Genomic DNA, 26344 nt, shown 5'->3' with positions numbered 1-26344 from the left:
TGCTCTTTTTTCGTTTATGCAATCTAATGATTTGCGCATGAAATTGTAGGTGGACTTGGTGATGTTGCTGGGTCATTACCAAAAGCTTTGGCACGGCGTGGGCATAGAGTGTTATGGTAATAATTTATTCCTTTACCTAATGAACTGCTCTTTTGTTTTAGATCATGTCGGGGGATGAGAGTCTATATTTTAACTCAATGTTGAACCTTCATGTCATGTGGATGGTGAAGCATACTCTGCTTACTTTTTGGTGTTTGTTCCTGGTTTTGCCTTTGGTTATTTCATCTTCCCAAAACATGTTAGAATGTTGAAATTTGATATTAATATCTCTTCTCATAGAAGCTAAGAAGCTTTGGGCTTTATGTTAACTTTAAATTATTTTTGTCTCTACCAAATGTTTAAGTAACGTATAATATAGATCAAATTACCAATGCATAATAAGATTTAATCGTTCATATTACTTTTGTGTATGTCAAGATTTTTTGGGAAGAGATGTCCATTTTCTCATTTCTTTGTACACATCTTCTTAGGTTGTGGTTCCTCGTTACGGTAATTATACTGAACCCCAAGATACAGGAGTACTAAGAAGGTACAAAGTAGATGGTCAGGTATGTATCATATTTTTTAATAAAAAAATTACATTGAAATTGATGGTGATTTAACCTTCCAACACTTTTACTTTCAGGATATGGAAGTAAGATATTTCCAGACATATATTGATGGTGTAGACTTTGTGTTTATTGACAGTCCTAAGTTTCGCCATTTAGAGAATAACATCTATGGAGGAAACCGACTGGTAACGTAACAAACATCTCTTTTTTCTTTGTTGAGGATCAATAATAAGAAACTTTTTGTTTGTCACAAGTTATATGTGCACTGATCACCTTTTCCCTTTCTGAACCGTGTGTTCTCTTTATTGATTCTGAGGGTAATAACCAAAATAATATGCTATTCTAATCTTTATTCTCCTGGCAACTCATATTGCATTCGTACACTACTAGTTGCTCAGTCACCCTGTTATAATTTTTTGCACACTTCGCATTCCTTTTGACTATTGTCCTTTGAATGAAACAGGATATTCTAAAGCGCATGGTGCTGTTTTGCAAGGCAGCAGTTGAGGTACATGAAACAAAATCAATCATGTGCGGGCTGCTAAGTTATAACACTCGTTAGATTCAATGTGTCTCATAGTGAATTATGTGTTACCTTTCATTTCTGTTTTTTTTTTTTTTTTTTTATATTTTTAAAACAAAGAAGCTGGATATCAGATTCTGGACTATAAATAGTCTGCCCTATCCAACCTCAAGTCTCATCACTTTACATTATAAGGGGGGCAAATATATGAAATAGTATTTGGCTCCAATAAATTTGTTGTTCGGTAACACTAATATGTTATCATACATGCTTGTCATGTTGAACTTCCAATAACTAAAACATTTAGTGTTTCCATCATTTTGACTGCTGCTTTGGCTATTCTATTATCCCTGGTAGCATATGTTAGAAACTGTTCTGTCACCCATTGAACTTACCATCGATTTCATATGAATTTCAACATTGAAAATTCTGTAAATATATGAATTCCTCAAGCAAATGCTTATGCATTGCATTTGGCAAAGGGAAATGATCCAGCCTCCAAAGATGGATGCATCTTACAAATTATGTTGACTGGATTATCTCGTAACTCGAGTGGTTATGTGAATTACAAAAGCCAAAGCTCATATCAGATAATTTCTTATCAAAGTATATATTAGTCGACTATTCATATGGATGAGTAGAGTAACAAAAATAAACAATTTTCAGGTTCCTTGGTATGTTCCATGGTGGTGGTATTGCTATGGAGATGGAAATTTGGTCTTCATAGCAAATGATTGGCATACTGCGTTGCTGCCAGTTTATCTGAAGGCATGTTATCGTGACCATGGTTTGATGAAGTATACAAGATCTGTACTTGTGATTCATAACATAGCCCACCAGGTGACCTCTCTGTCCTATTAATGATTTTACTATTGCGTTTGTTCATTCTATACAGTGAAGGACGCAACTAGAGTTTTACACAATTTTTATCCAGCACAGCTGGTGTACTTGTTTAATTGAACTAGAAAGACTTGCTTGGTGATTCAATACATGTGGAGGTTTATATTATTTATCTTCGCAGCAAAGTATATGTTGCGAACTTCCTTAGCATAAATCATGGCAGTTAAAAAATGGATAGATAGATAGTTCATGAAGAAAATAGGAGTTGACTGTTCTCTAATTGTTTGCCTATTTTCGGTGGAGAGCATAGGTACATGAAGGGAGAAATTGCAACAGATCTACCACTCAATCATAAATTCCCAAAATCTGGAATATCAAACAAGCAGAATAAAATTGATTATTCTGGCAAAAGAAAATAGATAGAAATGATTTTTACACTTGGAGAAAAACTTTACCCTAACCTCAAATCTTATAAATATTCTGTGATTAAAAATGTTGTGATTGACTGGAGAGAATTGCCAAATATTTGAATGTATCGCTTCATCATGAAGGCCCCATAATTGAGCATTGACTATGCAATGTCCTTGCTATAATAGTTTTTCATTTTGCACCGAGACAAAAGCACCTAATAATCATCCTGAGTATCTTTAGCATCATTATGCTATTGAAAGTGGATGCTAGAATAGCTTTCTCAAACCTTCGTAGGTAACGATCAAAATAAAGGCTCTGCCCTTATTGCTGCAATCTTTAGAAGAAATCAAACAATTTTACTTATCTGAAGAATCTAATTTATCGTAATGCTCGTGAGTGGAGCCAGACTGAAGCTGATTTATAATTCTCATTAATCAAAGAGTTTTAATGGCATTCTCTTTATTGTAAAGGAGTATTCACACAGTTACTTTCTATGCAGGGTCGGGGTCCAGTTGATGATTTCTCGTATGTGGATTTACCTGAACACTACATAGACCTCTTTAAATTGTACGATCCCGTTGGTGGTGATCACTTCAATATCTTTGCAGCTGGTTTAAAGAGTGCTGACCGTGTGGTTACTGTTAGTCATGGATATGCATGGGAGCTTAAAACTTCTGAGGTGGCTGGGGTTTGCATGATATAATAAATGAGAATGACTGGAAGTTGAGAGGCATAGTGAATGGAATTGATAACAAAGATTGGAATCCTCAGTTCGATGTTCATTTGAAATCTGATGGCTACACCAACTACTCCATCGAGACGTTCCAGACAGGCAAGCCTCAGTGCAAAGCCGCCTTGCAAAAGGAGCTTGGTTTGCCTGTTCGTGAGGACATCCCAGTAATTTGCTTCATTGGCAGATTAGATCACCAGAAAGGGGTTGATCTCATAGCTGAAGCAGTCCACTGGATGGTGGGCCAGAATGTTCAATTGATCATGTTGGGCACTGGGAGGCCTGACCTAGAACAAATGCTTAGGCAATTCGAATCCCAGCATCATGACAAAGTTAGGGGATGGGTTGGCTTTTCCGTGAAGATGGCTCACAGGATAACTGCAGGTGCAGACATATTGCTCATGCCTTCGAGATTTGAGCCATGCGGTTTTGAACCAACTATATGCTATGAATTACGGAACAGTTCCTGTCGTGCATGCTGTTGGTGGACTGAGAGATACTGTGCAGCCTTTTGATCCATTTAATGAGACAGGCCTTGGATGGACATTTGATAGAGCAGAAACAAACAAGTTGATAAATGCATTAGGGAACTGCCTGTTGACCTACAGGGAGTACAAAAAGAGCTGGGAAGGACTTCAGAGACGGGGCATGATCCAGGATCTTAGTTGGGACAACAACTGCGCTCAGCAGTATGAGGATGTCGCTGTTGCTGCCAAATACCAATGGTGAACCTTCAGCTTCAGCGTCTGTGTTCACTAATTGTAATCTTTGCATCCTTCGTCTTGGCAAGTAATCAATGAGGAGTCCAATCATGCTTGAGTGGTTTTAGGGTTGCGATTCTGTCAAATTAGTTTAACTGACAAGTTTCGAGGTAAATACGTCTGAAGAATTTCTCCAATCAGTTGCCGTTACAGCCTTCAGGATGCCATTCCCGAACGCCAAAATTTTCTGCTGTAACTCATAATGAAACACAGGTCTCCGTTTATACCTCGTCACGACACTTTTTAGTGATTTCATCAAGTTCATTTTTCGCTGTGTTATCTCTTTAGTCATCTTCGACTTTGGGGTCATATTGTGGGAGTTTAAAGTGATGCGGGTCATCAATCACTTTAATCACTTTTGAGACTCCAGTTTGGCCTCCAACCACGCCCCCCTCACCCTGAAAAAAAAAACGGCAAGACCTCGTCTGAAAGCCTAAAAGGTATTTTCTCATCAAACTACAGAAGGGGATGCCCTGATAGCAGGGTACGACAGCAGCTTTGGTGGATTAGCTGAATTTAAAGAGGAATCTCACGCTAATCACGTGACATTAAAAACAATGACACGCCACAGCATTATACAATAGCCCAACTTCTCACAAGGGTCTATAGTACACGACGCCGTATCAACTGTTCTGTGCTTCAAGGATTATACTGCAATCATAATCATAAGTGATAAAATACGAACAATCGAAAGTATAGCCGTTCAATTCTTCAACCACGGATCCCTCATTTTTGAGGCAATTCCAAGTTGTCTAATCCTTCGCATTGCATGCAGCTCCATCGTCCTCGAGAATACAATCAAATCGAATGAACCTCTTTCCTACACTTCACATTGCACTTCACGCACGCAAGTGCACCTGTGCGCATTTGTCAGTCACTCTCAAATCCATATAATGTAGAATCTGTGGATAGCTAGTGGATACGCATTTCTTAAGACGAGGGTGAGGCTTCAAATACTTTCTAACTGATCAGATTATAGTTCAACAAAACTCAGGAAACAATGCTATATACCACCGCTGCATTAGCAGTTATCAGATATATTCTCTCTTAAATTACTAAATAACTCTGAGTTTTTGTGCACAAGGGCATATGAATTTTAATAGGATAGATTGAATAGAGTATACAAGTCTTGACTATAGAGGATTTGACATAACTTCTTAGAGCAACGGATATAATCCTCTACTCATGAATATAAGACCAATTTGTAGTATAATATAAGACCCATTTTGTAGTATAAATTACATTATAAAATAAATCTTATATTTAGAACTCGAGGAGCATTAAAATGTATTTGAATAAAAGACTTGAAAAGAACTAAGTAAAAGCTTTTTATTGATTTCATCAATGAGAACAAATGGCCAGCTAAACACTCACCAGCTACATGCTACACTATTACAATCCAAACATAATAACCGATTTTCACAAGGGGAAGGGGGAAATCAACTTATACCATTTCGCGTACGAATATTTTATATACCTCAACCACAATTGTGCTTCATATAAAGGACGCCCTCCTTTCCCGACCAGACTACACAAAGGAACGCGTTGAGAGAAGTCCTGCAAAGCCCTTTGACAGACAGCGCTCAACTGCACATGGCGATTTAGATGAACACAACGGGCTATTGTTTCTAGCAATTCCATTACAATCCTCTATAGCATTTTGAGTATTCCCTCTACTTCTTTTTGAGGGACTCAAGTCAGCAGCATCAGAGATGGGAGTATATATGGCCTCCATATCATCTTTCCCCGTGTCATGCAGTACCTTCCTCTTTAAACCAGATAAATTCTTCATTCCTGTACGAAAACAATATTCAGATATGGGTTGTGTTCCACCAAGACTCGAATTCATAAGATCAGAAATAACGTAAGTTCATTCAACCTACCAGGAACCAAGTCTTCAAAAATACATAATTGTGAATCGGGATCACCGCAGCTACATTGTAAGTTGGAATTATAATGAGATGATCCTGAGGACCTGCATTACGATATATTTATAATATAATGGTTATTTCAAAAAATGGAAAAAAAGAAAAAAAATTGATGTGAGAATTTAGAACAATACCATTTTCCTAACTAAATAACAGAATTTATCAGACACAAATTCGCTTTACAAAGTCAATAATAATAAATCACAAGCATTTAATGATTTCCTTGGACCAAAAAGAAAATTCAAACCTGTACATATGGTCAACAAAATCATCTATTAGAACGGGCCATGCACTGTAAGAAAGGAAAAGAAATGATCGTTTACTAGTGATCAACATAACATGTCAGTATAGAACAAGAAGAGAGTTGCACGATCTAGCCAACGTCTGCATTTATTTGATGTCATGAAGCGGATAAGACAAAGATTAGCATACACATTATTCACCGTTAAAAGCAAAAGGGAACTAATAAGCCATGCAAGTATTGTCACAAAATGAAAACATATTGCACAGAAAGAGCAGTGCAAGTGCACGCAAATCTGAATGCAAAGCTAGATGTAATAAGGCACATCATAACAATACCTTCAGGATCATACCCTTCCAGATTTTCATGTGTACACAAGCTGAAGCTAGCACTTGTTGCCAGGTATCCTCAGAGATGTGTTGTACCGTTGATTTTTCTAAATAGGATTCAATAGATCAGTTCCTTCAAATGAAAAGCTAAATACCACAGCCATATTCTTCGCCACAAATTGGTCATTGAAAAAAGATAGTACATCAAGTATAACAGTAAAGACATAATATTCTATAAACATTAAATTTGGTATGCAAAAGTCTTGAATAAAGACAGCCACATTTGCTCCCGGTGTTTATTACCATTTAAGCTTCATAGGCCAACAAAGCCATGTCTACAATTTTCTTTCCCGCCACAAAAGCATTCTGATGTTTGGGAATAGTACCCTTTAAACCTCAACCTTTCAAAGACAGCAATCGTAAGGATGCTAAAGACACCAGCAGAATGGTTGTTCAACCAATTATATAGGGTCTATGAATTTAAACAAAAGACGTATTACCAAAGTGATATGGATTTGAGATAGCAACATGCAGTCTAACTACTTTTCTACAAGAAAATTGTCAGGTGCAATTTATACGCCTCACATTAAAAGAGAAACAACCAAAAGTTTTTCCTTACTGATATTACTTTTACATAACCAAAAAGAGAATTAAAAAAAAAATCAAGGAACATTTTAGATATGGTAGAAGAAACAAGTCTAATACATCATATCTAAGTAGACACATGTGGAACACATCAATTTTTAGCATATAACCATTGCTGTACCTCAACAAAATCAACACCATGGCTAAGTAGTGGAAACCGCCCAGCTAGAACCAATTTCCAAGCAGTTATTGCACTGCCTACAGCTGTCAATTATGAAGTTAAAAAAAAAAATAAAGAAAGAAAAAGAAAAGACACAAATGCAATAACCAGCTGATAAGATTTAATGATTCATGAATTTGTGAAACTAACAAAAACGTTGAGTGGAACTAAATAAACTTGAACACTTACTAATATTCTTTTGACCATTTTCTCGACACATGAAGAAAACAAAATCATAGAAGCAAGAGAATTCCGAAAAATCCACCTACAGAGCCCATATTTGAATTAGCGAAGTGAAGTTATCAAAAAAAAACCAGAAGAAAATGAAAGAGAGCTTCTTGTATCCTGCTTTTTCTCTTTATTTATGAAGCAAGCAAAGAAAGCACAAACTTTAAAATTTCACCATTTCTAGTTTCCAAAAGTTTTAGTGGCAGTGGCAGAGAGGCCACTATACTAATCTTGTTATAATTCTTTATTAGTTCAGGGTATCTTCCTACTTCATAAATTAGGACATTTTCCATAGAGATTAGATAAGTAGTTCAATAGTCCATACTTCAGGCGGAAAAGAAAAATAGTCTATGCATTATCCTGGTCCTCATTGCTATCACCTTAATATGTTAATTTGAAGTTTAAAGGATCTTAGTTCAAACACTAAAGATTTAGTTTGGTCACATATAACTCCATAGAACTTTGCAGCTAAACTGGACTCTCATAAAGCATTATTCCGTATATTTACATCATTTTAAAAAATTCATTGACGTCCAACTGTTTTATCACCCATCTTTTTTATAATGTTTGCCGATTTTGTTTTCTAGAGAGAGGTAAGTATGCATTCCATGCCTGAAGCTCTGTTAATGACTGCCATTTATGTTTAGTCATTGGTAGTAAGAAGGGTAAAATCATGTGAAGATGTACCATGCTTCTGTAATCATAGTACTTAGAAGGAACGCCAGAAGCATTATAGGAAGGTTTTAAACGTTAAAGCCTCTGTGGGATAGAACTGTTCATTTGGCTATGCTTTCGTGTCTTGCAGAGAATACTGTTACAAGTGTTTCTACCAATGAAATTCAGAAAGACTGCAGAGAATATTGGGATGCATGTCCCCTTTCTTTTATCCTAAAAAAACTAATTTTAAACTACAAATGACATATAGGACACAGCAGTGTAGTGACCATGCTTCTAGAAAGAGAATAAACACTATCTAAACGAGCAAAGTATCTGAAAAATGAAGTTGAATAAACTCATGATAAACCTTACCGTCAAGTCAAGCCTTGCCATAAGCACTAAGAGTTCATCAAAAATGTTACCCTGGCAAGTATAGTGTTTCAAGATAGTTAGAAGTAGAAAAGAAAAGCTCCTATATAATGCAATTTTTGGTAAGTTCATATAATATATTCTTATATTTATCACGGTCATAAAAATCATACAGCTGAAAGACATGCACAAGAACATGACAACTACCTTGACCAGATAAACAAATTCATTAACATAGAAGCACAAGTTCAACTAGGATTACACTGGAGAATCATAGACCAAAAACTGACAGGATTGAGTTGACGTCTTCATCCCAACCACACACCAGTACCAGAAGCATAACTAATATGATAAGAAAAAGATACATAATCAATGAAGATTGGCATACAAGAAAACCATGCTCCATAGTCTGGCTGTGGATAATCAAGAATGATTGAGTGAGTTAATTTGGTAAGCAATTAAGGCAAGAAGAAAGAACAAGGGGGTACAACTGGCTAGTGAAAGAATGTTTACTAAAAAAGCATGATTGATAAGCTGTCTAGGTACAGAATCAAATTTGAAATCAGACTAAACGATTGTAGGGGAATTTCTACAGATTCTTATTAATTAGTCATAGCTTAATACCCTTCTGAAAAACCCATATTTCTGTCCTAGTTCTAGTTTGCTGGAGAAAGTAAACAACAGGTTAACATCAGGGTTATTTCAAGTTGCTTTTCTTGTGTTCTTATATCACATTGGTTCTTACTTAAGCACTTTGATTTATCCAAGCAAGCGCCTTTCTAGCAGCATTTGAATGCAGGGTTTTAAAAATCTAGCGTCTTGATGGCACCGTTGGCATTTAACTTCTCATTAAAGAAGGTAAGTTGCCAAGATAAAAGTTTCTTTCCCTTTTGTCAGAGAATCACTGAAAAATCTCTCATGCCCTACCTTGATTATAAACTATTAACGAACTTATAAAAAACAATAAGGTACAATTTCAGTAATAGGATTCCAAATCTTAGGAAACACAAACAGAAATAAGAATACATTCCACCAACTAGCCAACATCTGCAAGTTATGCATCATGAAAAGAAGGACAGGGAATGGATGGACAAAGAAATGGACAGTTAGAATGGATGGACAAAGAAATGGACAGTTAGAAGCAGATAGTTATTCAAGTCAGTTAAAACTCTCGTGCATGATTTTAATATCAATTCCTAGAGAAAGATTGAAGTTTCCAAACATCTGCACAAAAGAACACATCCATACCCCATACGAACTCTGGACTCTGCTAATTTCAAGAGCCGTGCCAACGCCTCCCTCGAGTGTCTAGCCTTCTGAAGGTCACTGTCTTGCCTTAGCCCTCTTCCGCATGAAGAGGCGTATTTCCAGTTCTAATGTCTGCAGAAGATGCTCAAATATCACAACGACCACAAGCACCAGGCGCCTCCTTTCTCTAGGTCTCGGACCCAATTCAGCTCGGCAATATAAAAAGATAATACTTTACTTTCAAATTGCACTTAAAAAAAATAAAGCCTTCAGCATTTAAGATTTCTTTTAGAAGACAGAATTCATTTACAGAGGAAACATCTCCAGTTGCATGTGCCATAGCAAAATACTCTGTTCTTAGACCCTTACATCAAAGATGCCCGCGAATTGCGCTAAACGCGGTGTTGCAAATGAATGGTAAGCGAATAAGAAAAAAGAAAAAGAAAAGACGTGTCTTTCATAACAGCCAGGAAACTAAACATGGAGTTCAGAATCAATTATGGAAACAAAACCAATACGTGTTTGAGTCTGAATGGAAAATAGAGCAGCCAGCACGATAAAGAACCCAATTCCATAATTTTCCGGGAGCGAGAAAACGATGAAAAATGATGAAATCGTAGGGAAGTATTTGAAAAAGAAGCTTACCACGGTATCGACGATATATGTCAAAGATGTCGATCCGGCGGAAGCCAATGGATCCATGGATCAACTCGCCTGCGAAGCAGTCGGAGCTAGCAGCAGGGATGAAGAAGATACAGCGAGAAACAAACCCTGCGCTGAAATTCAAGCAAGCTGCTTCGGAGGGAGCCAGACTGTATCTGATCTCTCTCTCTCCCCCTCTCTCTCTCTCTAATTTCAGTTCATCGTCTTCTCCGCGTCCGGGTTGATTTCCGCGACCGCGGCTGAGAAAAGCAAAGATATTTGTAATATAATTCAGTTAATAGATATACATACGCACATACAGAAAAGAAAATAAGAGCGGCTTTTGTTTTTGAAAAAAAAATATATATATATTTAAAAAGGGGAAAAAGGACACTTGTACGTTGTCTTAAGAAAACAGAGACTGTTTCATGTATCCGTGAGGACAGAGGAGGACATTAAAAAGAAAGGAAACGGTAAAACAAACGAATAAAAGAGGCTGAGTTGTTTTACGGTAGTCTTGCCCAGGAAGATGCTCCTCAACTGTCGATTGCTTTGGTTGTCGGTAGGGGCCGCGTTAAGCAGCAAAGCCTCTACCTTTCAATTTGCACGGCTGAAATTGAATATGCATCCACCCACATTTCATATATTCTTATTTTTGTAAGAATTATCGATGGAGCTTCTCTACTTTCAATTCATTACATATAGACAAAGCTCAATTTCTTTGAAAAAATCATTCGTTATGCTTGAATGAAATTGAGGAGCTATTTCCTATCCTCCCCGTCAAGTTCTTAAATCATATCGAATCTGCTTAGCCAAGCCGCGGGGTTTTTTGTTTGAATCCATCTCGTCTAATAAATAAACCCCATGTGGTTAATTTGGCCAAAAAAAGAAAAACCCCCCCATGTCTTTAATGGGAAAAAAAATTCACCCCACTAGGTGGTGCTAGCATGTGATGTAACCCAGCAAAGGGCATGCATTTGTTTAAGAATCAGTCTTTTTGTTTCATCAGTGAATAATTACCGGTCTTTTAAGAAAAATAAATAAATTTAGCATAATTTTACCAAATTTTCAGACAATAAAAAAATTAAGAATCACTAATTTTAAAAGGAAAAAAAAAAAAATACTTCACCACATGTTTGTTGGACGGACGAGGGGATTTGGACATCCGAACTGAAAATAACTATTGACGCCACGACTTTCCACGAAGGTTATAGAGTGCCGATTAAAACTCTTCCAATTTTAACTATTTAAGCTTTTGGTTATTGCCAGACGATCAAGCCCCAATCATTCTTGGGATATATATACATCTATATGTTGTGTGGCGCACACGCTCATTATATATATATATATTATATATATATATAGCAGCAATCTATGTGATAAAGAAAACTTACATTTGAAATCCTAATAAAAATTACATTAAAAATATTTTTAAATGGATAATTATCCTTCAGAATAAAATTATAATGTTAGGATTCATCTAACAGCATGACTATTTTTTCAAGTGTATTAAATATTTTAAAAATTTTTTTAAAGGTATTCAACATTCTAAAATACTTGTGATGCAATTTTGTATTTGAATATTAAGTTACTAGATACACTTAAAATATACTTTAAACTTTAAAGTGCTGAATGACTTATAAATATTTCAAGACGTTGAACACACTCAAAAAAAATTTTCAGGATGTTCGTAAATTTTAATCCAAAATTATAAATGCCATGCTTAATGAAGTATATTAAGAAACGTGAAGTTATTTAGTTAAGATGTAAATTTATTCTAAAAATTTTTACATAAAAGTGCTGGCCTTGGAATTCTTTTTTAGTGTAAATTTCCCAAAAGTTTAGAATCAACATTGTTTCCTATTATTAAAAATGATAACAATTAATGTTATTATTTTAATGCTATGATTTTAAATTTCAGCATAAATTTGTATTTTAAAGAATCTTCAAATCTTAATATTTTTTATGTACACTTAAATCTAAGATATATTATTTTAAAGAGTTAAGGTACATCCAATACACTAAAATATTTTATCAATTACATCCAGCATCTTAATATATTTATGATGGATCCAGTACCTTAAATATATTTTTTCAAGATGTATCCGATACCTTAAAAACATTTTGTAGCGTATCCAGTATCTCAAAATAATTTTTTTAAATGTGTCCAACACTCAAAAATATTTTTTGATACATCCAATAACAAGACAAAAAAATTTACAGTGGTGGAAAAAAAAAAAAGGGTCGTACTCCCGTATCTTCAAATCAACCGAGAAAAGGTTTCTGTTTCTGACATAATGGACAAGTTTCTCCGAAAACGTTCTTGATCCCTCCGAGACGACGTAATGGCCGACCTATTCTTTTCCATTAGCTTGCAGTTTCCTTTCATTCTTCTTCCAAAAATTTTTCAAATTCAACACTGTGTGCAAGCGCAGCTCCCCCCCCTCCCCCCCTCTCTGTGCCGACGAAACATGTCCTCTGATTCCGATGCCACCTCCCCCAATTCATCATCTGCGCCTCCACTGCAACTGGACGATCCCCAAATTCGAAGATTGTCTATGCTTCTCCCCTCTGCTTCTCAGTTTAGCGCCCCCTCGCCAGGCCCCAGAACTTGATCCTGGTAGCCACCGTGGCCGAGTACGGATCATCGTAGTTGACCCTTCAGCTGGAGCCATGATCGTGATCGAAGGCTCCGGAGATCTCCAATCCGTGCTTCAAGGCCTATCGGTGAAGCCCGGGGTGTTGCCGGCGTCCAAGGATTCGATTCAGGCCATGCCCAGAGTGGTGGTGACCGAAGAAGGCACGGATTGTTCGATCTGCTTGGAAGCTTACGAAGTGGGGGGCGAAGCTAGGGAAATGCCGTGCAAGCATAAATTTCACTCTGGGTGTATTGAGAAGTGGTTAGGGATTCACGGGTCTTGCCCAATCTGCCGATATGCCATGCCGGCGGAGGAGGAAGACATTAGTATCGCCGGCAGCGAGGGCGAGCCAGATGGCGGCGAGAGGAGGGAGAGCGGTGAGGGGTTTGTATCCGTGAGTGTATGGGTGAGGTCCCTGGACGAAGACGATGATGATCCGATGGAAGTGGATTCAGAGTGGGATGATGGATCCGGGGGATCCAATAATGATTCGCGAGAAGAAGGAAATTCAGCAGGGGATGGGGACTCGTTGATGATGGATCAAGAGCCACAAGACATGGAATTCTGAAGAAGGAGCTGGTTGATATTGGCCTCCTTGCAAGCTGTCTTTACAAATGTGTTAGAATCTGTAGGAGTTAATGGTGTATGCAGTTACAGCAAAAATGTTGTCTTTGTTCAATGCATTTTGTTGATGTAAAGATGAAATGGATGTTAGTGATGTTTGATTGTGATTCCAGTTTGTATTAAGAGTCGTGCCTTTGAGAAAATGAGAGGGGAGGGAGTTAAAGAATAAGAGGAGGAGGGGGCGTCAAATGAAGTGGAAACTTCGGCGCTGCTTCCCTGCGATGCTTCAGCCTTCAAGACTGAGGTGAGGTGAGGTCTGCCGCATTCCTGAGGAAGCCTGCCAAAACAAGCACTTCCTGCTTAATTATTAATTAATTTATTATTAATCAGCTAATAATTGGAATTGCCCTCCTCCCCGGGCTTCAAGGCCGTTTGGCCCATACAGCCTACTGGTATTGCAGAGCCGTAGAAAGCCCCATTTCTTGAAACCAAATTATCTCTTCTTCTTTCTTTCTTTTTTTGTGTATAAATATTTTGTCACTATTCTCTCTCCCTCTTTTTTTGCCAACTGTCACTAATCAGATCTTAATTTGATTATAGGATCTCACAGTTATAATTTTAAAATCTCCAATTAGAAATTACTGCAAAAATTATCATTTGTTTTTTTAAAGTATAATTAATTGCTATAATTTGGCTAAAAAAATTACTACTAAAATATTTTACAAGACAGATTTAAAATTTTAAAATTTAAGGTGGTTTTTTTTAATTTTCTCTATTTCTTCCAACTATCACTAATAAGATCTTAACATCATTATCGAATCTCAGATTTGTAATTACCAAGGTCTTTGAATGTTTTTGTTTTTTAAAACTCTAATTATTTTGGCCTGGGTTACATGAAAACATTAAATAGTGAATTTTAATGGATTGAAAATTATTGATGTATGAACACCCGTGCAGGGAAATTTTTAACCATGATTTCTACCCGCTAAAATTTTACTTTTACAATAAATTCATGTCTACTTGTATTTGAAAAAACAAAAATAATGAAGAGCGTGCAGTAAAAATGTATGAATTTTAAACTGTTACCCCACAAATATAATAATAATATCAATGGAGCCAAGTAAATAATATAATTACTGAAAAATTCTAGTGACAACTTTCTGCAATGATAAATTTCAAGATAAGAAATGATAACTAGTCACTTTTCATTGAGACTTATTGGTAATTATTTTCTTTCTCTCAATATCAATTGATGGAAGAAATCGTGACGTTTTATTAGAGTAACTCAGAAAAGAAATATAAAATTTTACAATGCAACCATATATTTATGTATTAGTATCTACCTAGCTGAACAATAGAAAAATGATTACAAGCTAATCCGGCAAAAATTCTCGAGTACACATTACGTGAGATCTAATATGTTTCGCTGATCCCACTTTGCAGTACTTGTGTTATGAATGAGCTTCATCATCACTCCTCACCAGTAGTCACCACAAGAACAAGTCCCATTTCTGAAATGGTGGAACCTGCTAGCGTCCCTCAACACGATTTCTCGTCCAGTAACCATGGCTATGTATTTAATCGCATTATGGCAGTCACTACAAATGCGATGGCTCTGAGTTATCTGCAAAGGCGTCCATTTTTTTGTGCTGATCAATCCAAAAGCTATTGCTAATTTCTCGCTATGGTATTTCAATACACGCTGTTCTTCTTCATCTACATCAGGAAGCAAAGTACTGTTCTCCACCATGTAACCATGTCTTGATATCTCGAGCATCAGATTGTCCACTTCTTGGTATATTTCTTTCACTTGCGGGTGGGATTTATCTCCAGAAAGGAAAGCAAATGTCTGTTTATTAACTTCAATCCAGGTACATGCTGGAAGCATTCTTAAACCCTTCCTCTTTAAGGTCTGAACAACACCAGCCGCTTCCTTCAACTTGCCAGCTCTGTTATATATATTCAACAGCACCACATAATTGCTCAGCTTCTCAGGCTCCATTCCATATAGTTTTTCAGCCGCAAACTTCCCGAGCTCTAAATTCTCATTCATTCGGCACGCTGTCAGTAACGCTGCCCACATGTTAGTCGTTGGTTGAAAAGGTGCACTTCTGATTAATGCAAATGCCTCGTCTAAAAGACCCTCTCTACCTAACAATTCGATCATACACGCATAATGCATTGCTCGGGGCTTAATCTTATGGTCTCGAATCATAGATTGAAAAATCTCCCAACCTCTTTCTGATAATCCTGAATAACTGCAAGCAGACAGGACAGCAAGAAAAGTGACATGGTTGGGAATCATCCCTTCTCGAAGCATCTGCTCAAACATACTTACTGCTTCATCACCCTGACCATGATTGCCATATCCAGCAATCAATGCGTTCCAAGATATAACATTCTTGCAAGGCATCCTGTTAAAAACATGACGAGCATCTTCCATCCTACCCCATTTGCTATAGAAGTCCACGAGAGCTGTGTTAGCCACTATATCAGAACCAAAACCATGACGAACTAAAGCAGCGTGAGCTTGTTTTGCATGTTCCAGTGAGGCCAATCTTGCGCATATTCTTATAACTATTGACAATGTAAAATGGTCCATTTTAACACCACAATTGCGCATCTCATAATACATTTCCAGCGCTTCCTCACTATAACCATGAAGCGCATAACCGGCAATAATGGAATTCCATCCTACAGTTGTCTTTTCTGGCATTAAATCAAACACAAATTGAGCATCTTCAATGACGCCACACTTACTATACATGTCAATCAGTGCACAAGACACAAAAATATCTTCACCCACACCCATTTTCAGAGCGCATGAATGAAACTGCCTTCCTACATGAATGAGACTCAATCCAGCAGACGCTCGAACCATGGTAGCGAAAGTGCGAGAGCAACCATCAGAAACCTCTTCCCACATCGTTAGAAATAATCTAATGGCTTCCATGTATCTGCCAGAGTCTACAAGTCCCGCCAGGATTGTGTTCCAGGACAACAAGTTCCTCTCAGGCATTTCACCGAACAGTTTGCACGCATCGATCATCATACCGCATTTCACGTGCATTAGCAACACTCTGTTCCTCATATACAGATCTGGCTCAAACCCATTAGTAACCATGTAATTGAACACCCTCTTTACACCTCTTATCGATTTCAGACTAACGCAAGCACTCACCAACGCATCGTACGTACTGCTACCCACATCATAACCACTTTGAAGCTCCAAAAATTCAAACAATTCGAGCGCTTCGCGGTACCTACTGCACAAAACCAGCTTCTCTATCTGACTACATAGTCCTGGAGGGGGTTTTTTAACCTGGGATTTCTCCAAGATCGGTTCTTGTCTTTCATCAAAACCGATTTTCGAAGGTTTTGGCGTCGGCCGGGGTCGCAACCCTTGTTCCATAGAGGAACAATGGATCTGCGAAGAAGCTTTCCTCCATTTTCTTTCTTTTAAGAGACACTTATTGGACGGAAATGCAAATCCACGAGGAGTTTGGATTTGATCCAAAGACCAAGTTTGATGACGGGAGAGGGGGATTTCCATGTCTCCGAATAAGAAGCGAATCTAATAGAGTGGGCAGCAAGTGGGAATAACCAAGAAGGCGATGATAATGGAGTGGACAGAGGGTGCGAAGGTGACTTCATGTTGGGTTAGAAGGAAGAAAGGGAAGTCAAGAAGGGAAGAGGCGGCATCGAGGAATCCGCCAGATTTGGACAACGAGGAATGAGGTAGGTTTGGTGGTTGCAAAGATGAGGAAATAGCACCGGCGATACTTCCTATGCTCATCTCCAAATCCACTGGAATGATATGCTCTGCTTTTGCTTTCGAATTCAGCCTAGCCCAACCTCTGCCTTCTTATTATCTACTATTTCTTCCCATAAATTGGCCTTCTAGTATGGGAGTATGGGTGGAAACGAGGTGATTATTAAAATTTTGTATTGTACTTCCGATGCTAGTACAAAAACTAGCTGGATTGAATTCGATAATAAAAATAAAATTTAATTTACTTTATTTTATCTTGTTTCTCAAATTAATTATTTAATGTCATGTAAAGATATTTTAGAAAAATTAAGTAACATTTGTTATAATTAATTGACTTTTTAATATGGGATATCCAAATTAATTAATTAATTAGCTTTTATACTGAAAACTATAAAAGATATAAATATCTAGATTAGATTTTTTTTTTTGGTTGCAATGTGATTAAAAATGGAACAAATTTGTAAAAATTCGAGTAAAATTTCAATTGCATTGAAGAAGGGAGGCAGAGATGAGGCTTTTGAAAAGGAAGAGCGTGCGAGGGGTTGAAGTGAGTGAATATTTTTGAGAAAGTAAACAAAAGAAAGGAGACAGTGATTTTTTTTCTGTTATTAAAAACTGAGTGTTGGTGGAAGTGGAACTTAAGGGGGAAAATTGAAACCAATGCTTGATGGGATCGAGGAGGGATTGGTTGGAGAATCAACATGAAAAGTCACGCAAGCACGCAAAAACAAGGTTTTGTTCTGTTTTGTTCTAATCATCTCCTCTGTTATGGTCATGGCCAGTTCTTTCCCCATACACAGGGATTAGGAAGGGGTAGAGGCTAGCAGATTGGTTGACAAATCAAGCAGAAGAGATGATGCCTATCGGTGTCTGCCATTTTGATTGCCCACCAAATGCATGTTTGTTTTCTTTTCTTCTTCTGGCCACGCCAACTGAGATCTTGTTTTAATTTGCTGTTAGAGGATCTTTTCAGTCTAGTGAGCCCTTAGATTTTGCTCTCCCTTGGCTTTGTCCAAAGGGGAAAAAAGAGAGAATGTGTGAAGGCTTTTTTTAAAGGACGTAATGACCTTGATAGTGACGAAAATTTTTCTCATTGTCCTTGTTTATATAAAGCGACTAAGCTACAACGTGTAGCTATTTTCTATAGTGATCTAAAACCAAATGTGATTGATATTTAGTATTTTAATTCTATGCCACCGCAAAATCATATGCCAGGGAGGAACAGCCGTTGGAGTCCCTGAGAGAACTAGTACGTTCTAAAGCAGTGTTCATAGATTCAATCAACCTTTTCAAACATACAACAAAAATAAAATTAAAGTTCAATCTCAAAGTACGATGATCAGGATATAACTGTTGGAGTGATCGATTTGGATTCTTTCTGAAATTTACGAAGACGAAAAACATAAGTTACGGCCAAGGTAAAGGCAGGGCACTTTTTGGACCTAAGAAAAATAATGGCAGGTTAGGCAGTGAATGTGATGCAATAGTTTGCTGACCTTTCAAATAATAGTGCTCCCTTACTTTCAGGCCATACGAGAACTTCTCATTCGCCCTGTAAAGTGTACATAACTTTCCCTTCAGTTGTCCACCAATAATGACCAATGAGGAGCTTCGCTTGCCAATGAAAAACATCAATGCAATGCTGTTCTGGAACACTGTCAAGTCAATTTGAAAAAAAAGTTTCTTCGGATTCCGGAAAGATGTGATCACACTATTGTACTGATGTACTTGCACAATCAGAATTCCCGATGATTGGGAAAGCTTGTATGACAAGAGCAGGACACACGCAAAAACAACGCAAACAGATGTTAGTTAAACTTGCACAGCGAATCAGACTACAGTAGGAGGCATGATTGAAAAGAAAAATCATTGGCTTCACTTATATATGAGCGAGACATTAGCCTCAATTTTTCCCCTTGTCATTCAATTTCAATTCATACCAGGGACTAAATTCATGACAAATTCAACTAGATCACCTGGGTCTAAGTGGCAAATCAGGCAGTGAAACAACTTACATAGCTCATGACGGTCAGATTCACAAACTCTGCGTAGAAAATAAAGAAACTTAAATACGAGCAAACTATCATGCCTTCCCATAACATGTCTAGATTGGAACTTGACAAGGCTCAAATGTATGTTCATAATAACGCCAGATAACCAGAATAACAATCTCCTCTATTATAACATGTTAACCATGAGATACTGTGGACATTGATCCCCAAACTGATATTACTGCTATCATGAAGAATGATGAAATTCAGATACCTAAAACAGGAAAGTAATCCCCAGAAGCGAATTTAATAAGGGGTTATTATATTCCAAGGTGTGACAAATTCATTATGATCGATATTTCATCATAAGCTTACAACTTATTGCCCAGAGGGCTTATTCAAAGACAAAATAGGCTAGTCCCCTATTAGATAGACCAGAGAAGGCCTAAAAGTTGAAGGGTCTCGTCTCATGTGTGATCCTACTTCCTGATCTTTCGATGCTTCTTGGGACCTGGAACTTGTAATCTACCAACAGAACACCCACACTTTGCCCTGAGAATAAGAACAGCCCTTCCGTTAGGGGGTGCCATCTTCCTGAGTTGAGCTTCCAATTCCCTGTTTTGATGGCGAGCCAGTTCAAACAAGCCCTTCTGGAATCCATCTCCATCTGTTCCCAATGAAGCTGACTTTTTCACGCAATCCTCTGTCTCCAATTGAATGTCAAATTCAACAGAATTTTTTAGGCCCTTGCAGTTGGGATTTCCACATTTTCTACCCGTCCATGTCACAACTAAGAAAGTAGCCAATACAGCGGAAGAAACACTAAGTCCTATAGAGATGTAGATCAATGGAGCCATAGAAAACTCCTCTTTCACCGCATCCAGGATTGTCCCACCAATCTCAATAGATTTAATTATCAAAATCTGGATATAGGGAAATAACAAGAATCCGCATGCGCAAATTACAGCGATAAATATCACTACATCGACCACCGCAAATCGAGATCGATCGCAAGGTGGAATTTGCAGACTATTGAAGGAAGCGGGCGTCTTCCTATTACGCAGGATGTTATTGCTTCTCCTCGATTTAGAGCCGAAGTCGGCTGAACAACTAGAATTCGCCATAGCAGGGGGTTGGTCAACGGACTGGCAGAGCGAGATAGAGTTATCGAAATAGAACATTTCAGATAGAACCCAGAAATTGAATCCAATCAACGATTGCAGAAAAATCACAGATTAAAACAATCAATCTAGACTAGAATCGGATCGATCCAAATCGTTGAAATCAAAAAGAGAAGAAATTGAAGTGATCCAGAAAGATCGAAAGAGGTCGGTGCCCAGATGCATCAATCTCTTTTTCCCCACCTTTCAAGGCAGTTTTTCACAGCTCAAATCCAGTACGTGATGCAACCTAAGAGTTACTTTAAATTGAATAGCTAAAAGGCCAAAACTGATAGAGGAGTGAAATGGGGTTTAAGGCCGGCTTGAAGAGTTCCAAAGAGGAAGAAGCACCAGAGAGGACAAGGGAGAGTCATTACTAGTCTTCATATGTTATCAGGATTCGCCATTTCGCAAACGAATCGTACAGAAGCTTGCATTTTGTTTGTAATAAACATTTGGAAAGCGAGAGCGTCGAACGAGGATGAATAACGTCGTGGGCTGTTTCCACAATGGGCTTGGATTTTGCTTTTATTGATTTCAAATTATTATTTACAAATGATATGGTGGGCCATATTCTATGGGCTAGCTTCACTATGGCCCACCTCTCCAGGGTAAATATAATCAATTACGTAATCATATAGACTCACGCTTTAATTATACCTCTACTTTAATCCTAATTATAAGAGCTAGTTGACTAATTTTAAAAGATTAAGAAAAAAATTTAAGTTATTTATTTTTCATAAATAGGTGTTGCCTTTTCTAAAATATCCTTGCTAATTAAATATATTGGCTAAAACTACCATTGTTGGAAGGACTATATTTAAAAAAATGCATAAATATTATAGACAAAATATATTAGAGTCTTATATTTAGAACGAAAATAAAATTCAAATGAGGTCTCATATTAAGGACCAAAGGTAGTATTGATTATCAAATTAATAAAAAATAATGCTTCGAAACATTGTAACTAAATTTTGGATCGAATTTTAATAAATCGAATTTTTATTTCATGTATTAGAATATCATCTAGAATAAATTAAAACAACTGATTAAAATACTTGATATCGGCTAACAAATGATTAGCAATGAATAGTGGAATTCATTTCATAGACTTGATGTAATGAAATAGAGAAAACAGTTAGTTGATGAAGTAGTTAAAACACAATTTATGAATGGATTAGTAAGTAAATGTGGGTATAATGAGTTCCAAATCATAAAGGTAGGGCAGCATGTTTATGTTAACTTTGAAGAAGTTGGAAAATAAAGGAAGGCTAAAAGAGGGGTTGAGACAACATGACTTATATTGATAGTTTAATACTTTCTCTGGTTTTAATATAAGAGTTAAATAATTAATTTATAGAGATTAATTAAATTATTTATTTATTAAAAATATTTATTACCTAAAATACTATTTTTTAATTATTTGCATTAGAGTTATCTGTTAATGAAAACACCCTTAATATATACAATCAATACTAAGAGTTTGAAAAAAATTATAAATTTAGGGGACAAATTTGTTTTAGGTTGTATATTTGGAATTAAAATAAATCTCTGAACTAACTATTATATTTAGTGCTGGTGAAGTACTTTTAAACATTTGGATTGGTTTCTTACAAAAGGAGGAGATGGATTTCTCCTTTATTAACAGGAGTTCATTGGAGAATTCAAATGAATCGTCAACTCCTTTATCTCACCACATGTCCAACAAGAGGCTTTTCATACAGTGCTCCAAGAAATGCCCATTTTAAGAGTTGTTTTCCTCTACCTAGCTCTGATCCTAAATATAAAATCAAATTAACTAATTTAAAGATATTAAGAAACTTATTAAATTACTCTAAAGTATGTATATTTATCACTTTTATTCAAACTAATTTGCCACTTAAAAATTAATATAATGATTTACATAAGTATTTGAAAGAGATCATATAATATATGCTATTATTAAATAATTTATTAATTTTCTTAATATCTTTAAATTAGTAAATGTGTCTTATATTAAACACCAGAAATAGTATTCATGTCTCTATTTTTAGACGGGGGTAGTATTATGTCTCTTTTTTTAGTAATGCCAATTATCCATTTAATAAGTACTACGCATGCCATGGTTAAAAAAAAAAAAAACTACGTATGGCCATTTTTCTTTGGTCTCTCCAGTTTTTACCTCAAAAAAAAAAAAAAAGAACAAGAAGAAAAGAAAACCTTCATAATTAACGCATTATTCCTTCGATACCAAAATAACATAACTCCTAATTGGCTGGTGACATAAATACACATAGCTCCTATTTGCATAAAAGGGCATGGCAGAACCAAATCTGACTATCTTATTGCTCTCTCTCTCTCTCTCTCTCTCTCTCTCTCTCTCTCTCTACCGGTATACTAGCCATAATCTGTTCTGAACATAATTTGCTGCTGAAAACTGACCCACTGTGGAGTCAGTAAGATGGACATGCAAAGCTCATCTCTTTTAAACCATTCAAATCATATTTAAATGATCTAGATTTAATCTTTCGAATTAATTATTTTTATATAATAAAAATTAGAAAAAATTAGGGATAAATCTTTTATTACAAATTTAATTAGCAAATGATCTCTAGAATGATTGATTGCACAAGAGAAGATTAGTTGCACACAAAGAGAAGATAGTTTGCACAAAAGTATTTGAATATAAGGGATTAGTTTACACATAGAGAAAATGATTTGCATATAAAAGAATTTCATTTGCACAAAAAAAAATTAAGTTGCACATTGCACAAAGAAAGATTATTACACACAAGGAAAGATAAATTACACATAAAGAAAGTTAAGTTGCACAAAGTTCTTAGATCTTATTTGCCAATTAAATTTTCAATGAGGGATTTATCCTTAATTTTTTCTAAAAATTATTTTTTTAAAAAAAGTGATAGTTAATAGATCATTTTTATTTTAGATTCTATACCTATTAAAATAATTATTTTAAAAAAAATTTAAATATGGATCATCTAAGTCTCATCTAGATCCAGATAGAAAAGATGAACACCTAAGTTGGTTCTGCCTCATTATCTAGTATTTCATCAGCTTTCTGTGAAAATAGTGTATAGTGTTCATGTATTGTTTATGTATATTAAACTGACAATAACTTCAACTTTCAGTTCTGTTCATCCAAGGTCAAAAAAACTTCTGTTCATCATAACTCAATTCACATTACTAAAATTTAAAATTTGTGGTCGTATAGCTGCTAGTCCACCAATTTATCGCATACAATATATGAAGGAAGCCCCCTATTTTAGACAATGTGACTGCGTCAGAGATAAATTATTTTGAAATAATAATATGACTCCGTCAGAAATAAATTATTCCAAGTTGCTAAAGATTATATTAACTTAGTCAAACTCATAGACAAACGTTTTTTTCAAAGACATAAATGGCGTCTATCATAGGGCACTGGTCTTGTAATTATTTTTTGGGGGCCACAAGGAGATAGTCAATTCAATTTGCAATCCTGTCCCCTCTCAAGCCATTTTTTCTCGTTGCAATTTTCTCACCCTTCCTTAACAAGCAGGTCAGATAAAGAATTAATGGTATCTTATGTTTACAATGATCTTTTCATTTGTATGAATTTTGAAATCTAATGTATCAGATGAAGTTCTCTTTACTTTTAAAGCTGAACCCAGGAGACTAGGTTTGATATATTCTTTTACAAGTAACCCAAGGCTTACTCTATCTATTTCAATCTTATGCCTTGTCTCTTAAACCCCAGTCTTTCTGGTCAACCCACCGAAAATACTTTTTTTTTTTTAAAATAGAGTTTTAAAATATTTAACATTATATTTAATTTAAGAGGAAAAAAGACAAATAATTACACTTAAAGCTTGGAGAATTTTTAGCAAAGGCTAGGCAATGTGGGATTTGATCACACTGCTTTTTGGTTCCTAAATAATACACTGCCAAGTTATTTTATATTACCAACAATTCTTAGTATAAGAGTTAGTTGCGAGTGAAGTTTGATTTTAAATACAAGACCTTAATCCACTCTATCTCTTGATACTTGTCATTATTTTTTCAAACTATCCTTATTTATTGTGTATGTTAAAGAATTTTGTATTAAGGAGTAGTTTTAATGCAAATGATTTAATATAATATTTTAGAAAAATCAAAATATTTTTTTGACAAATAACTAATTTATCTCATTTTCATAATTACTTAAATTAGTTAAATAGATATTATACTTAAAGTCAGAAGTAGTATATCATTTTACATTATATTAGGGTGTGCTTGAGATTGCATAAAAGTGATTTTTAAAAACACTTTTTCGTAAAACGAGACAAATTTCTCTACATATTTACTTCGTATGCCATAAAAATATTTTTAAAATCATAATTTAGTTTTCATCTAAATTTTTTCCTGAGAAGCTTTGAGTAGCTGTGGCTATTTACTTGTGTTGTTTTTTCCTCAATTCAAAAACTAGCTTGCTCTCAATCACCAACCTGGACATTCAAAATAAAAGCCCAAATCTTTTGAAGTAGTTATTTGGAAAACAGAAAACATCTTAGTCATCATGTTATCGTTTTATAAACCTGTTCATAAAGAAGCAAATAAGAATAGAAAAAGGAGAAGTCAAATTGTGCGGAGTGGAGAAAAAGGCAAAAGCCACAATTAGACGTCTTTTGAGGTTTTGGAATAGTTGGTGCTCCCTTTTCTTTTTGTCTTTGTGCGATGAACATATGCCGCCTCAATTACCAGCGTCACGTGAACGATTCAATCCGTCGAAAGTTCCCTGCCCCTTACTCTTCGCTAAAGTGGACCCCACCTCGAATATTATCATCCCTTTCTCACAATTTTGCAATTCAATCAATTAATTTTATTCATATCCTTCATAACATGAAATAGATTAATTAAATTGTTATGAAATTAACCAACAATGAAAGTAGATTGGAGAAGAGAAGTAGACAAGAAAATGAGAGAATGATATTGTATTCCTTGCTTTGCTTCACTTGCCTCACAATACAATGACATGCTTTATTTATAGGCATAGTCTCACACATAAGTTACATTTGTACTTAAATGATAGATAGTGGACAATAAACCATATGAATATGAGTGGGGGGAGTTACAAGATTAAAGACATAGTGGAAAGGTAATGGAGTAGTGGAAGATTAATGCCTAGTGGAAGTAGTGGGAGTTGATGATGAAGTTGAGAGGAAGAGGAAGAGGAAGAAGAGGAGATGGACATCCACATGTTATAATATTCATAACACTCCCCCTTGGATGTCCATTATATAATATATGTGCCTCGTTAAAAAACTTCAACTAGGAAAAACCCTGTGGGATAAAAACCTAGTAGAAGAAAAAGAGTACACATTCATTGATACACTATTCGATGCTGCCTCATTAAAAACCTTGCTAGGAAAACCCAGTGGGAAAAAACCATAGACAAGGAAAAAAGAGTACAGCATGTATTAACTCCCCCTCTTGATAACATCAATTGACATCCTTGAGTCTATGACATCTGATATCATGAACAAACTTTGCAAATATTGTAATAGGAAGTGACTTGGTGAACAAATCTGCTATATTTTTATTTGAATGAATTTGCTGGATATATATTTCACCATCTTTTGGATACATTGTGAGGTAAATACTCCATTTGGAATTACCAGCATGTGAATCAAAAAGAATCTAGAATTCTATTCCAATGTCTTTGGTGAAGAACTATATCTTATCAGTAAGTTAACAGCAAATGATATGTGACATCATGCATGACTGATAAGATATGATATGGTACTTCTAGACCTATGATTTGGTACTTCTAGACCAAATAGTTCTTCATCAAATTCTCAAAATCTAAAAAGTTCTTTATTCACCTCCACAAATCTCACAACCATCAAAGTATATAATGGATATGATTTATCCATATAA

At 35.9% G+C, this 26344-nt stretch overlaps 5 protein-coding genes and 1 long non-coding RNA gene across 6 annotated transcripts; 2 read left to right on the top strand and 4 right to left on the bottom strand.

The window, feature by feature from the left end:
* Positions 1 to 49: 49 nt before the first annotated feature.
* On the top strand, positions 50 to 4155 carry LOC114735965 (granule-bound starch synthase 2, chloroplastic/amyloplastic-like; the record flags this gene model as incomplete). Its single annotated transcript, XM_028923754.1, is given in 9 exon segments — positions 50 to 116; positions 231 to 298; positions 531 to 608; positions 686 to 796; positions 1075 to 1119; positions 1801 to 1974; positions 2885 to 3059; positions 3062 to 3543; positions 3545 to 4155. Coding segments are annotated over 9 exon segments (1500 nt in total), but the record flags the coding sequence as incomplete, so codon positions are not given.
* A 1212-nt stretch (positions 4156 to 5367) lies between these two features.
* Positions 5368 to 6091, bottom strand: LOC114735969 (uncharacterized). The gene is made up of 3 exons (XM_028923758.1): positions 6052 to 6091; positions 5760 to 5851; positions 5368 to 5670 (listed from the first exon to the last, which is right to left on the bottom strand). Exons 1-3 carry the CDS (start codon positions 6057 to 6059, stop codon positions 5405 to 5407), a joined length of 366 nt encoding a protein of 121 aa, XP_028779591.1. The 5' UTR covers positions 6060 to 6091; the 3' UTR covers positions 5368 to 5404.
* Positions 6092 to 7159: 1068 nt separating this feature from the next.
* LOC114735970 (uncharacterized) lies at positions 7160 to 8473 on the bottom strand. The gene is made up of 3 exons (XR_003739308.1): positions 8437 to 8473; positions 7369 to 7444; positions 7160 to 7223 (listed from the first exon to the last, which is right to left on the bottom strand). It is a non-coding gene; the product is annotated as an uncharacterized LOC114735970 (long non-coding RNA).
* Positions 8474 to 12810: 4337 nt separating this feature from the next.
* LOC114735964 (E3 ubiquitin-protein ligase MPSR1-like) lies at positions 12811 to 13530 on the top strand. Its single transcript, XM_028923753.1, has one exon. The coding sequence runs from the start codon at positions 12811 to 12813 to the stop codon at positions 13528 to 13530; it is 720 nt and encodes a 239-aa protein (XP_028779586.1).
* A 1245-nt stretch (positions 13531 to 14775) lies between these two features.
* On the bottom strand, positions 14776 to 17374 carry LOC114735958 (pentatricopeptide repeat-containing protein At5g50390, chloroplastic-like). Its single transcript, XM_028923748.1, has one exon. The coding sequence runs from the start codon at positions 17077 to 17079 to the stop codon at positions 15004 to 15006; it is 2076 nt and encodes a 691-aa protein (XP_028779581.1). The 5' UTR covers positions 17080 to 17374; the 3' UTR covers positions 14776 to 15003.
* Positions 17375 to 19417: 2043 nt separating this feature from the next.
* Positions 19418 to 20870, bottom strand: LOC114735966 (uncharacterized protein At5g19025-like). Its single transcript, XM_028923755.1, has one exon. It carries the CDS (start codon positions 20468 to 20470, stop codon positions 19769 to 19771), a length of 702 nt encoding a protein of 233 aa, XP_028779588.1. The 5' UTR covers positions 20471 to 20870; the 3' UTR covers positions 19418 to 19768.
* Positions 20871 to 26344: the final 5474 nt, after the last annotated feature.

The sequence above is a fragment of the Neltuma alba genome, unplaced genomic scaffold, assembly GCF_004799145.2.
Source record: "Neltuma alba isolate B1F8T4 unplaced genomic scaffold, ASM479914v2 tig00013273_pilon, whole genome shotgun sequence".
NCBI classification, from domain to species: Eukaryota; Viridiplantae; Streptophyta; class Magnoliopsida; order Fabales; family Fabaceae; genus Neltuma; species Neltuma alba.
The sequence above is the reverse complement of the archived record's forward strand: the minus strand, read 5'-3'. Positions and strand labels throughout refer to the sequence as shown.